This window comes from Plecotus auritus (genome assembly GCF_963455305.1).
Source record: "Plecotus auritus genome assembly, chromosome: 7".
Lineage (NCBI taxonomy): Eukaryota > Metazoa > Chordata > Mammalia > Chiroptera > Vespertilionidae > Plecotus > Plecotus auritus.
This window is the reverse complement of record NC_137774.1, coordinates 176,484,859-176,497,727: the sequence shown is the minus strand read 5'-3', so window position 1 is coordinate 176,497,727 and position 12,869 is coordinate 176,484,859. Positions and strand designations below refer to the sequence as shown.

At 58.1% G+C, this 12,869-nt stretch overlaps 1 protein-coding gene across 1 annotated transcript; it reads left to right on the top strand.

The window, feature by feature from the left end:
- The first annotated feature begins 759 nt into the window (after positions 1 to 759).
- Positions 760 to 12,203, top strand: MOCS2 (molybdenum cofactor synthesis 2). The gene is made up of 7 exons (XM_080680821.1): positions 760 to 811; positions 2,345 to 2,466; positions 4,058 to 4,211; positions 6,976 to 7,103; positions 7,905 to 8,055; positions 9,472 to 9,595; positions 11,735 to 12,203. Exons 3-7 carry the CDS (start codon positions 4,105 to 4,107, stop codon positions 11,801 to 11,803), a joined length of 579 nt encoding a protein of 192 aa, XP_080536947.1. The 5' UTR covers positions 760 to 811; positions 2,345 to 2,466; positions 4,058 to 4,104; the 3' UTR covers positions 11,804 to 12,203.
- Positions 12,204 to 12,869: the final 666 nt, after the last annotated feature.

The following is a 12,869-nucleotide window of genomic DNA, read 5'->3' as shown; positions in this document are numbered from 1 at the left end:
CGGCGGGACGGACCCGTGGCACCAACTGCGGGGCGGCCGCGAGCAGGAAAAGGGTCGCTTCCATCGCGATGCTCCGCGCCTTAAGGAGCAGCGATCGCGCCCGCGGCGGGCCGAGCAAAGGGTTATTCAGGAGCCGCCCGCCCGCCCGCACGCTGCCAGGTGGCTCCTGGCTGGGCCTCGACCCATGAACCAGGAGGTCAGGGTTCGAGCCCGGTCCGGGCACAGGCCCGGGTGGCGGGCTCCATGCCCAGTGGGGGGCGTGCAGGAGGCAGCCGGTCCACGATTCCCTCTCACCACTGATGCTTCTCTCCCTCTCCCTTCCTCTCCGAAACCAATAAGATATATTTAAAATAAAGAAAGAACGAGAAGCTGCAGGTGAGCGGTGGGAAAGCCCAGCAGGTGGCGAGTGTCCAGGGGAGTCGGGTCAGCCCTCCCCCTCGCCTCTCTGCGCAGGCGCGTCGGCCAGCCCCGTGCCACCTGCGGCCCCTTTAGGTCCCGCGGCGCCGCCGGCACCGGGGGAACCAGGCTCCGGGCCGCGGCCGCGCCGCCGGCACCGGGGGAACCAGGCTCCGGGCCGCAGCGGCGCCGCCGGCACCGGGGGAACCAGACTCCGGGCCGCAGCGGCGCCGCCGGCACCGGGGGAACCAGACTCCGGGCCGCAGCGGCGCCGCGGGAGAGGCGGGGCGAGCGGGACGCGTGCGCAGTGCGGGCCCGGCTGTCAGGTGCGCCTGCGCCGTGCGCGCACCTTGTCTCCGCCCCGGGCTGGCACCGCGGAGCCGCGCGCTCGGGCGGGATGGTGCGGCGCTGCCAGGTAAGGTGGGCACCTCTCCGGGCGCGCGCCCCGCTCCGCCCCTCCCCAGCCCCAGCCCCAGCCCCAGCCCCAGCCCCAGCCCCCTGCCTGCGGCCCTGGGCCCCGCGCCCCTCCCGGCCTCGGAGGCTGTGCGCAGCCCAGGGCACCTTCTGGCCGGGCGCCCGCGCCCTCCCTCCCTAGGGGCACCCTCCCTCCCTAGGGGCACCCTGACCTTTGCCCCGTCCTAGGTCGTTCCTTCTCTCGGAGACAAGTTTCATTTTAGAAGATCCGCACCCTCCCCTTCCCAGAGCCCCCCCCCCCGCCCCCCCGTTCTAGCTTCAAGCGCAGCTCCCACCGGGGCCTGTGTGGGTGTTGCGTGTAAGGGCGCCGGGTGGGCGCTCACGCACTTTACCGGGCGGCCGCCCCGAAGGTCAGCATTTTAAGAATCCTCCTAACGCGTCCTCCGTGCGTGTGCAACCGCGGGTGGGTGGGGAGTGGCGGGTGGGTGGGGAGTGGCGCGCCGGGCAGGTGGGCCGGTGCAGGTGCAGGTGCAGGTGCTGGGAACCCGCTGGCCTGCGTGGCAGACCCGCCCGCTCCGCGCCCTGTGGCGGCGGTTGCATAACTCAGCCCTGTGCCAGGCATGGGTGCCAGGCCAGGGCCGCCCTGAAAGGCAGTCTCTACCTCCCCGGCCGTCCACTCTGTCTGTCAGCTGCACTGGGACACGGGCCCCTGTTCACCTGTGTATAGCAGGGGCCGACCCTGGTCAGCTGGAGGCCCGCCTCAGGTCACCTGTCTGAGGAGCCAGCGTTGGGGTGCTGGCGGTGGCTCTCCTGGGGTGCCGGTGGTGGTTCTCCTGGGGTGCTGGCCGTGGCTCTCCTGGGGTGCTGGCCGTGGCCCTCCTGGGGTGCTGGCCGTGGCCCTCCTGGGGTGCTGGCCGTGGCTCTCCTGGGGTGCTGGCAGTGGTTCTCCTGGGGTGCTGGCGGTGGCCCTCCTGGCGTGCCGGCGGTGGCTCTCCTGGGGTGCTGGCCGTGGCCCTCCTGGGGTGCTGGTGGTGGCTCTCCTGGGGTGCCGGTGGTGGTTCTCCTGGGGTGCTGGCCGTGGCCCTCCTGGGGTGCTGGCCGTGGCTCTCCTGGGGTGCTGGCCGTGGCCCTCCTGGGGTGCTGGCCGTGGCTCTCCTGGGGTGCTGGCCGTGGCCCTCCTGGGGTGCTGGCGGTGGCCCTCCTGGGGTGCTGGCGGTGGCTCTCCTGGGGTGCTGGCGGTGGCTCTCCTGGGGTGCTGGCGGTGGCCCTCCTGGGGTGCTGGCGGTGGCCCTCCTGGGGTGCTGGCGGTGGCCCTCATGGGGTGCTGGCGGTGGCTCTCCGGCGTTTGTAGAGCTAAACAGCACCGAGAAATGAGTGCGAATGGGCCGGACACATAAACATTGTCAAAATGTGGACTTGCAGAGATGCTGGGCGGTTAATGTTCTCTAACTCCCAGTTGGTCTCTGATAAAAAGGTAAACATGTGTCAGACAAGGGCCGGGAGTCGTTAGTAAGAGCATGTTCTCTCCTTTCAGGTCCAAGTGCTGTATTTTGCGAAAAGTGCTGAAATCACAGGGATTCGTTCGGAGACCATTTCTGTGCCCCAAGAAATAAAGGCGTCGCAGCTGTGGAGTGAGATAGAAACGCGGCATCCGGGGTAAACATTTGGCGAACGCCGACGACGAACACTTCCTAGCATTCTGAAAAATGTGTAAAGGGATAAGCGATCAAAGTGAAAGCATTCCCGTTGTTTTCCGTAACGTCGGGGAGGGTCCCTCGTTCTGTTTTTCTGGAACCGCACCGGAGAGGCCAGTCCCAGTCCCTCGAGGCAGGTCGGGGTGGTTCACCGAGAACGCCGTGAGCTGGGTGCGCCCCGAGGGACGGGCTCATACTTGCTTTTGGAATTTCAAGATTTCGAACATGTAGATTCTGCATTTTTTTAAATATATTTTATTGATTTTTTACAGACAGGAAGGGAGAGGGACAGAGAGTTAGAAACATCGATGAGAGAGAAACATCGATCAGCTGCCTCCTGCACACTCCCCACTGGGGATGTGCCCGCAACCAAGGTACATGCCCTTGACCGGGATCGAACCCGGGACCTTTCAGTCCGCAGGCCGACGCTCTATCCACTGAGCCAAACCGGTTTTGACAGATTCTGCATTTTTATAGCATTAAGTGAGATGGTTACACATTCTGTTAAAATGTGTGCTTAAAACGTTTACGTCCTGCCACGTCTTCAGAGAAGTCAAAATAGAAATTTCTAAGATGAAGAGAAAAATGAGAGAGGCCAAACCCCAGGGCGGCTGAATTTGCGTTTGGCGATGGCCGATGTAACGTTCCTGCTGCTGTCCCTACCTCAAGTTCTTTTGGGGACAAATTGTAAAAGTGGCTTCTTAGAAGGTGTTCAGGAATATTAACAGGGTCACTTAGTCCACAGAGATGTTCACCATGTAAAAGATACTCCGCAACGCGTGTTCAAAAAACGACTCAGTTTTTATTTTATATCTTTTAAATTGCTCTTAAAGTGCCCTGATAATGTATGACACATGCAGGGCCTCTGTCCCACCTTACCTTTAACCTTTCACCTGCCGGGAGACACCTGTCTTGTGGGGGACTTCTGAGGTATGCTTAGGAGACTGTACACTGAGAAGGCTCCTGGAACTAGGAAATTGTTCTTTTTTCTTTCTGTTTCTGACCTGGTCTGAATGTTATCTTCAGTCTTTTATCTTGTCAGTATTTAATTCTCTAAGACACACAGCAGCCAATAAGAGTTGTTGGCAGGTGACTATGTTCTTGGTGGTGAATGAGTATGCTATCCAATGGATGCGTCCTTTCTCTGCAGAATATAAGTTACTTTAATTAGTAACTCTGCAGGCGATGCTACAAAGTAATATTTACGTCATATGTTTCTTTTGTTTTCTTAATCCTCACCGGAGGGTATTTTTCTGTTGGTTTTTAGAGAGAGTGGAAGGGAAGGGGAGAGACAGAGAGAGAGAAACATTGATGTGAGAGAGACACATCGACTGGTTGCCTCCCACACGGGCCCCACCCAGGGCTAGGGATCAAGCCTGCAACGGAGGTACGTTCCCTTGACCGGAATCGAACCTGCGACCCTTCGGTCTGCTGGCCGACGCTCTGTCCACTGAGCCACACGGGCCAGGGCTTATGTCACCGTTTTCACTGAAGACCTTGGAGGCCTAGCACAGCACTGACACTGCTCACTCTCCTTGCTTCCCTCCCTCCAGGCTGGCTGATGTCAGGAACCAGGTGATCCTGGCTGTGCGTCAGGAATATGTCGAGCTTGGAGATCAGCTCCTTCTGCTTCGAGCAGGAGACGAAGTCGCCGTCATCCCCCCCATTAGTGGAGGCTAGTGCTGGGGGGCCCCTGGAGTCTGTGAGGTGAGTGTTCCTGTCCGTGGTGAAGGGTCACACAGGTGTAACCTGCGTGCCGGTGGCGTGGACTGCGCTCTCCGTGAGTCTGTCTGCACGAGCTCGCTGTCACCGCGCAGCCCGGATCGGTGCAGACGGACGTGGGACACCTCCCCGCCGTCTCTGCGTCCATTCTGCTACCAGCAGCTTCGTTTCCGGTCACGCGGAGGTGTTCGTCCTCTTCACTTCACACGTCTACTGGGATTTTCTCGTGCGTCAGGCACAGCGTCGGGCCCTCTGCTGCGGGAGGGAGAACCGATACCCAGAGAAGGTACAAAGCTAGTCTGTGATCGCGTGGCCAGCAAGTGGCAGAGCCGAGATCCGCGGGCAGCCGGTTGGACTCTGTGCCTTTTCACCAATGCGCTTCCTCCCGCTGGGTCACAGCTCCCCGGCGCGGAGGGTGCGGGAACAGTAACATGCAGCCAGGAAGTGAAAGGTCACAGCCTGGAAAGGGCGCTTCCCACTTCCCAGGGATGGGAAAAGGCAGCTTTATTAATGAGCTGTCGCAGGTGGGCCTCGGACCCATGCCCTCCCTCCGTCTTCCCAAACAACACGGCGTCCCCGCGTGGAGGGCGTGGAAGACGTTTCTCAGTGTAGTCTGGACGCACGGACAGACTGAGGCTTAACGTATTGTCCGCTGGCGAGGAAATGACGTAGAGACGAACAGTCATGCCCGTTCAACGCTTCGGTAAAGTCAGGAACGGGAGAGAGCGTCTCAACTTGCGAGGGTTTCTCTCCAGAATCAGGAGCGACTGCCATACGCAGCGGTACATCCTTGGTTTCATTACGGAAAGGAACAAGCCACGGAGGCCCGATTACTTTTTCACCCGCGTTGCCCCACGCTCTTCTGGAAGCCAGCGCCCCCAAAGTGAAGAATCAACATTGCAAAGCAGATCGCCCGCCGTGGCCGCAAAGATGGGCTCCCCGTCCTGCTATTCAGGAATGATAGAGGGGCTCCCTGCTACACATGTGTCTCTGTTTTATTTGGAAACGTGGTCACCTTATCACCTCCGTGATTTTAGAAAAGTGCTATTTTTTGGAGTTTGGAATTTATTCAGAAATAACGGGCTGCCATTGAAGTTAGGGGTGTGTGTGTGCGCGGGTGTGCATATGTGTATGCGTGCATGTGTATGTACGTGTGTGAGCACGTGTGCGTGTGTGCATGTGTGTGAGCATGCGTGTGCATGTGCGTGCGTGTGTGAGCATGTGTATGTACGTGTGTGAGCACGTGTGTGTGATGATTAGAGCTGCTCCTTAGGAAGATGTGGAAGTTGACTCAGCAGCACGGTGCCTGGTTGGTGTGTTGGCCGGGGTTTGAAGCATCCAGTTTTAGGTCCTTACAGAACCAGGGCGGGAAGCGGCACGGTTTGAAGCTCAGAGACGCTTTGGCTTACCTGTATCTTATTGCCAGAAAAGGGGGTGGCGGGGCTCAGGTGTGTCCGGGAGGTGGGACATGCTGGAGCCACTGGTCTAGAGCTCATTCCTCTCAGGGGCTGGAGGAGACGGCGCGGGAACACTGGGCTTAGGAAGCGTCCTTGGTTGGGATCGCCCTGAGCGGCTCCCTAACGCCTCATCTTTTTTTTTTTTTTTAATATATTTTATTGATTTTTTACAGAGAGGAAGGGAGAGGGAGAGAGAGCTAGAAACATCGATGAGAGAGAAACATCGATCAGCTGCCTCCTGCACACCTCCCACTGGGGATGTGCCCGCAACCAAGGTACATGCCCTTGACCGGAATCGAACCCGGGACCCTTCAGTCCACAGGCTGACGCTCTATCCACTGAGCCAAACCGGTTTTGGCACCTAACTCCTCACCTTTCATGCGGGGGAAACCCCCAGCATTTAGGATTTTATCCAGACTCCTCGCGGCCTGCAAGGTTCGACCTGCCTGCCCCGCCCCCGGCCCCGCTCCCTGGCCCGCGTCTAGTGCGTGGTCAGTCCCCGCCCGCCGGGAGCAGGCCTGGAATGTGCTGGATGGAATGGGCAGTGCTCGGCGAGGACCCAGGCTGTGCACAGGCGGGCACTTCGCCCTTCTATTTCCTGGGCGCCTGTGCGGGTCGCGCCCGCGGTGAAATGAACCAGTCCCTGCGGCGGCACCATCTCTGCTCCCCCCGAGCCCATGTGGCTAAAGGAAAGGGCGGTTCTAGGCGAGGTTTGGTGACAGCAGGTAGAGTGACGTGCGTGTGGATGACGCGTCGCGATCTGGGCCCTCCCGGGATGGTGATGGGAGAGCCATCCAAGGAGCAGTTCGAGCGCAGGGATGACGTGGGCGGGCGTGAGGGGTCGTTGATGCGTTAAGTCAGCCGTGGGCAAACTACGGCCCGCGGGCCGGATCTGGCTGTTCTCTCCGGTTCTCTTGCTCTCCCCTCCGCTCCTTTACTTTGAATTTATATTCGTTCACACAAACACTCCATCCATGCTTTTGTTCTGGCCCTCCGGTCCAGTTTAAGAACCCATGGTGGCCCTCGAGTCAAAAAGTTTGCCCACCCCTGCGTTAAGTGATCGTGTTCGTGGCAGACTCCTTTTCATGCCATGCTTACTCATTCGGGGTTTTTATTTATAAAAAAACACTGTGTTGTTGTTTTTTTTCCTTAACTTCACACTTATTGGCATCATTCAGATCCAGTCCTCCTCCTAACACCTGTAATGCAGGAAGACGCGCCTGGACGTGCAGCCTGCGGCCGGGTGCTTGCCCCTGCACCACCGCTGAGGTCTGTCACTGTCTCACTCCCAGGGCAGCGGTGGGTGACGACGAAGAGGAACCTAAAGATATCATCAGGTTCACGGCCGAGAAGCTGTCCGTGGAGGAAGTCTCGCGGCTGGTGACGTCCCCGCTCTGCGGCGCCGTGTCCCTGTTTGTGGGTGAGTGTGTGTCCCCAGCTCCCACCGGCGGCACGAGGCCGTGAAGGCACGTGTTTCCCGTGTTCAGTGTTAGGGCGGGATGTTGAGACACTGAGCCCAGGTGACCCGGGGTGGGGGGCGGGGGGCAGAAGTTCCCAGCTTTTGCTTTGTGTTGATAATCTTCAAATGAGCATGTTGAAGGCCCACTGAGAGCAGGACAGACGTCCGTGGCCGAGAGAAGTCTGTGTTTTCCAAACATTCAGGGGAACGGTGACGGTGGCATCTTCACGACCACCCGGGGACGGGATGCGTCCTTCCAAGCGGCAAATGCGCCGGAAAAGAACTCTGTGCTGGTTCGGCACCTGAGAGTCTCCGTCCGCCTGCCGCGTCAGCGCGTCTTCTTTTCTTACCTTTGGGACAGGCATCTTGTTTTTCTCATCATGTTCCTTTCTGGAATATTTCACAGGAATCTTTGGACAGATCTGTATGCTACTTGTCTCTTCCAAAATAGCCCTTTTCTGCCCCCGGCCGTGTGGCTCCGGTGGCTGGGTGTCGTCTGTGCACCAGAGCGTTGCCAGTTCAGTTCCAGGTCAGGGCACATGCCCAGGTTGCGGGCTTGATCCCCGGTAGGGGGCGTGCAGGAGGCAGCCCAGCGATGTTTCTCTCTCACATCAGTTTTTCTCTTTCTCTCCCTCTCCCTTCCTCTCTAAAAAAAAAAAATCAATAAAAATATATTTAAAAAATTAGAACCCTTTTTTACTGTGCAATTTCTCTTAGAAGGAGAAACCTTATTTTAATTGCCTTTTTCCCCCTTCTTCTTAGGGACCACAAGGAATAACTTTGAAGGGAAAAAAGTCATGAGCTTAGAGTACGAAGCATACATACCGATGGCAGAAAACGAAGTCCGGAGAATCTGTAGTGACGTGAGGCAGAAGTGGCCGGTCAGGCACATCGCGGTGTTCCACAGACTTGGGTACGACGCCCTTTATCCGCGCCAGCTCGCCTTCGTGCTAACGCGGACCCTGCGGTTTCACGGGGTCCTGGCTCACGGGGAGAGACGTGAGCGTGTTTCCTGGCAGACGGTGGAGGCACCTCCCAGTGCCGTTAAGGCTGCTTGTTCCACTGTAACGTTTGGGCAGTGCCAGCTGCTGTGCCAGGGCCCAGGTGGGCAAGGATTGCCGGTGTGTGTTTCTCGGCGTCTGGAACGGTTCAGGAATCTGGAGAAGGCTCTGTGAGTAAATTAATCAAGAGTACACAGAGACGAAACATAATTTTGGAAGGCATTTTGGGGAGCCAGAGAAGACTTAGCTAAAGAAACCAAGTCCTCCTCTCTCTCTGGACCCCTTGCTTTTTATTAATACAAATTGTCCTAAAGCAAGGTAGATAGTCATATGGAAGGCCAAGGTTTAGAACACAGAGGTATTGTTGGATCGGAGGAACTGCCTTCGGCTGTTCAGGTGTTTGGCCAGCAGGAGGCAATAGCATGTAGTTTAAAATGCCCTCCGCTGTCTGGCAGCAAGCAACCATCTATGCAAATCGTTAGGTGTGGGGAAATGCCCTCAGCCATTTCCGGCAGGCAATCCTCAAGGTTCCATCAGCCTTTTGATGAAACTTCTTGCCTTTATGACATGCTGGAATTAGCTTCCGGCAGGCAAGACCCTTGATCCTGGGCTGCACAGCTTGTGCGAATGGGGGGGAAGTCCTGGAGGCCGTTAGAGAGTGGTCCTCTAGACCAGGCGTCCTCAAACTACGGCCCGCGGGCCACATGCGGCCCGCCGAGGACATGGATCCGGCCTGCCGGGTGCCGCTGCCTGTCCTGCTTAGCAGCTGACGCGTCCCGGGCCCGCAGTGCACATAGGAATTGGTTCATAGTTTTTTTTAAACTATAGTCCGGCCCTCCGATGGTCTGAGGGACAGTGACCTGGCCCCTGTTTAAAAAGTTTGAGGACCCCTGCTCTAGACTCTGTTTATATGAAGAAAAGACACTCGGACGCACATGCCTTTGAAGGACATGAGATTCGTTTGCCTTTTGCATCACTAAGACGCATGGGTTCCAGGCTTTGAACAGAGCCCAGCAGCTGAGACTGGGTCGTCATGGCAGCTCGCTGCTACCTTGTTACCAGTGGCTGCACTCGGATCACAGCGCCGCTGGTCCCGTTCGCTGCGTGCTGCTGTTTGACATGTACGTTCTCTGCTGCTTCGCCAGCTGGCGCCTGTCCGTGTGGCTCAGGCGTTTGTTGAAGTCCACGTAGAAAGAAGGCGGGGAGTCCACGTAGAAAGAAGGCGGGGTTTGTTCTGGGAGCTTCTCCGGGATTTTCCTTCACGGGCCGTGAGCCCCGGAGCAGTAGGTTCAGAGAAGGTGTCTCACGTGTCCTCTGTTCCGTTGCAGCCTGGTCCCCGTGTCCGAAACAAGCGTTGTCATCGCCGTGTCCTCGGCCCACAGGGCTGCGTCCCTCGGAGCCGTGAGCTACGCCATCGATGCTCTGAAGGCCAAGGTGCCCGTGTGGAAGAAGGTACCCGAGAAAGCGCCCGACTCCGCCTTTGGGCGGTGTTTTTCTCCGGGATTTTGAAGCACGAGAGCACGTGCGGAGTTTGTACTCATGGGTCTCCCCGACGTGCTCACTCCAGCTCCCTTAATCCGTGAAACGGGGGGTTTATGTAAAACTAGAGGCCGATGCACGAAGTTCGTGTGCAAGGGGCTCGGCCCCGCCCGCCGCCGTGACCGCCTCTGCCTCAGCCCTCGCAGTCCCGGCTTCGTCCGGAAGGTTGTCCGGAAGGACGTCCGGTCTAATGAGCATATTACCTTTTATTATATGGGATCTTTTTCCCAAGGTTTGTTAACCATGAAAAACATACGCCCCCAGAATGCACGGCGCGGAGCCGGCCTCCACCGTGTACGACTTGGGATTCCCCGGCTGCCGGAGCCCTCGGGTCAGGGTTCCCCGAACAAGGGGTCTCCTGTGCAGGGCGGGAACGTGTGCGGCTGCTCGCGCAGGTGCCGGCACAGAAATTCTTCCAGGCACGAGGCCTCCCAGGGCTCCATCCTTTTAGAAAAGGAAAGGGTGGGGCACTGCCCCCTGGGAGAGAGCACAGGAGTGGGTTCAGCAGTGTGAATGGGGGCGCACGGGCTCTCTGTCTGTGCGCCCAGCCCCTCGGTGAGAGCCAGCGGCCTCTGGTCAGGAGAGCCTCCTCCCCGCTGGGCAGGGGCAGCGGCAGGGGCTGTTCTGTGCTGTCGGCAGCCAGCAGCGAGGCGGCGCTGAGCAGAGCGCAGAGCGTGAGCCCGGGGGATGGTGGGGGGGGGCAGCCAGGGCCGGGGACCGGGCGGGGCCCTCAGTGAACCTGACCCGCCTGTGGGATGCCGCGACCAGGCTGTCCGAACGCAGACTGAGCCCCTGTTGACGGGAAACGGTGAGGGTGGACGTGCAGGGGCCTGTCTCCGTTGTCTCCGTGCAGCCCCCAGTCTGGTGGTTTGCTCTGAGCCAGGCCAGTGTCCACGGAGCGGGGGAGGCTCCTGAGGAGGGAGTGAGGGCCCCCACCGCGAGGGCCCCCTACCGCGAGGGCCCCCCACTATGAGGGCCCCCCACAGCAAGGGCCCCCCACAGCGAGGGCACCCCACCGTGAGGGCCCCCCACAGCGAGGGCCCCCCACTATGAGGGCCCCCCACAGCAAGGGCACCCCACCGTGAGGGCACCCTACAGCAAGGGCACCCCACAGCGAGGGCACCCCACAGCGAGGGCACCCTACAGCAAGGGCCCCCCACAGTGAGGGCACCCCACCATGAGGGCACCCCACAGTGAGGGCACCACACCACGAGGGCACCCCACAGTGAGGGCACCACACCACGAGGGCACCCCACTGCGAGGGCACCCCACAGTGAGGGCCCCCCACAGCGAGGGCCCCCCACTATGAGGGCCCCCCACAGCAAGGGCCCCCCACAGCGAGGGCCCCCCACCATGAGGGCCCCCCACCATGAGGGCCCCCCACCGTGAGGGCACCCCACCATGAGGGCACCCCACCGTGAGGGCACCCCACCGTGAGTCATGAGCCTGGGCAGGGGGAGGGGACAGCCCACCAACTGCAGTGAGAGGGCGGAGGGGGTGGCGTCCAGGTGTCCAGAGGACCGTGAATTGGGGTTTCCGCTCCGACCGCAGAAGAGCTGGCTAGCGAGCAAGAAGGGAAGGTGGCCTGTCCCTCCGGAACGTGTGGGAACGCGAGTCGCAGCCTGTGCTTCGAGGTCCTCCGTGACGCAGGCAGCGGCGGGCAGGCGGGCGCGGTCACCTGAGAGCCTCTGCAGGGTCAGGTCACTCTGTGGCCGGACGAGCCCTCTGCCTGGGGGCCAGCGCAGTTAGAAATGTGGGAGCAGCAGGTGTGTTTGGAAAGGAAAATGCTTAGAACTAAAGACCCCGCCCGCGTCTGCCGGCCAAGCTGTCCCTGTCCCGGTCCCCAGGGAGTTCGTCCTTTAGTCTGCCCCGCCGTCCCCCTTGTTAAGGCTTCTGTCCGTGGCGTCCCTCTGGGTTGGCGTCCTTACGTGCAGGGGACGTGTTCATTCATTTCTGCCCTCCGTGCCGTATAGAAACATCCATGGGATTGTTAAGAGAGGAGCGGATTTAAATAGTTTGATACTGAGTCCCTGTTACAATTCTGTTTTTTAGGAAATATACGAAGAATCGTCATCATCTTGGAAGAGAAACAAAGAATGCTTTTGGGCAACCGGCGATTAAATCACTCACATGGTGAAGTGCTCACGCGTAGATGTGGCTGCCTGACCTTGGACCACGTTTTGATTTTCCTTCTCCTGAACTCAGGAGAATTTAGGGTGAGACCTTACACCGGAGCTAGAGAGAGGGACGGCTTTAGGGGAAAACGGAAGGATAATTTAAACGTGAGGAAAGATGTCCGCGGTAGACAAATGAACCCATGACTAATGATTGTAACTGGATTCATGGCTCTGTCTCAGGAACCGCCCCCCACCACCCCCCACCCCCCACCCCACAGCCAGGGCACCACCATGGTGCTGGCAGAACTGGAGGGCGCACTAAGTCATTATCGGATAGTCGTGATATATTTTCAGAATTTATATATTTAAAAAGTAAACCAAATAAACACAAGATTAAAAACGTATATGAGCAGCATTTCTCTGTGTGTTAAAATTCAGAGCTAAGACATAAAACATGTATTTCATACTGTGACGATTTCTAGGATTTCAGAATCTATCATCTTACCATTACTTATTAGATTTTATAAGTTCTTCGTATTGTATCCGTATACAAATCAGCATAAAGTTGCTGTAAAACCAGGTTAATGGACTAGCAACAAGGTTCCTTTGGGTTATACTGTTAGTTGATACTTAAAATTTGATCCACAGCCAGCCGGTGTGCCTCAGTGGTTGAGCATCGACTGGGAGGTCACAGTTTGATTCCTGGTCAGGGCATAGGCCTGGGTTGTGGGCTCGATCCCCAGTAGGGGGCATGCAGGAGGCAGCCAATCAATGATTCTCTCTCATCATTGATGTTTCTATCTCTCCCTCTCCCTTCCTCTCTGAAATCAATAAAATCAAAATAAAATTTGATCCACAGCCAATGAAAAGGAGAATTGTGTGGTTATTAAAGCACCTTCAGATAGGATCCTGTTTAGCGTCCCCATTAGTGAGGTCATTAATGAACAACTTTCCTGCAAGGTCTCTGTCCTAAACAAAGGCCCGGTCTCCTCGTGGGCACCTGTATATTGTCTTCATGGACAGGAGTGTATGACCTCCGTATAGGTCGTAAAGCACTAAAACACGGACGT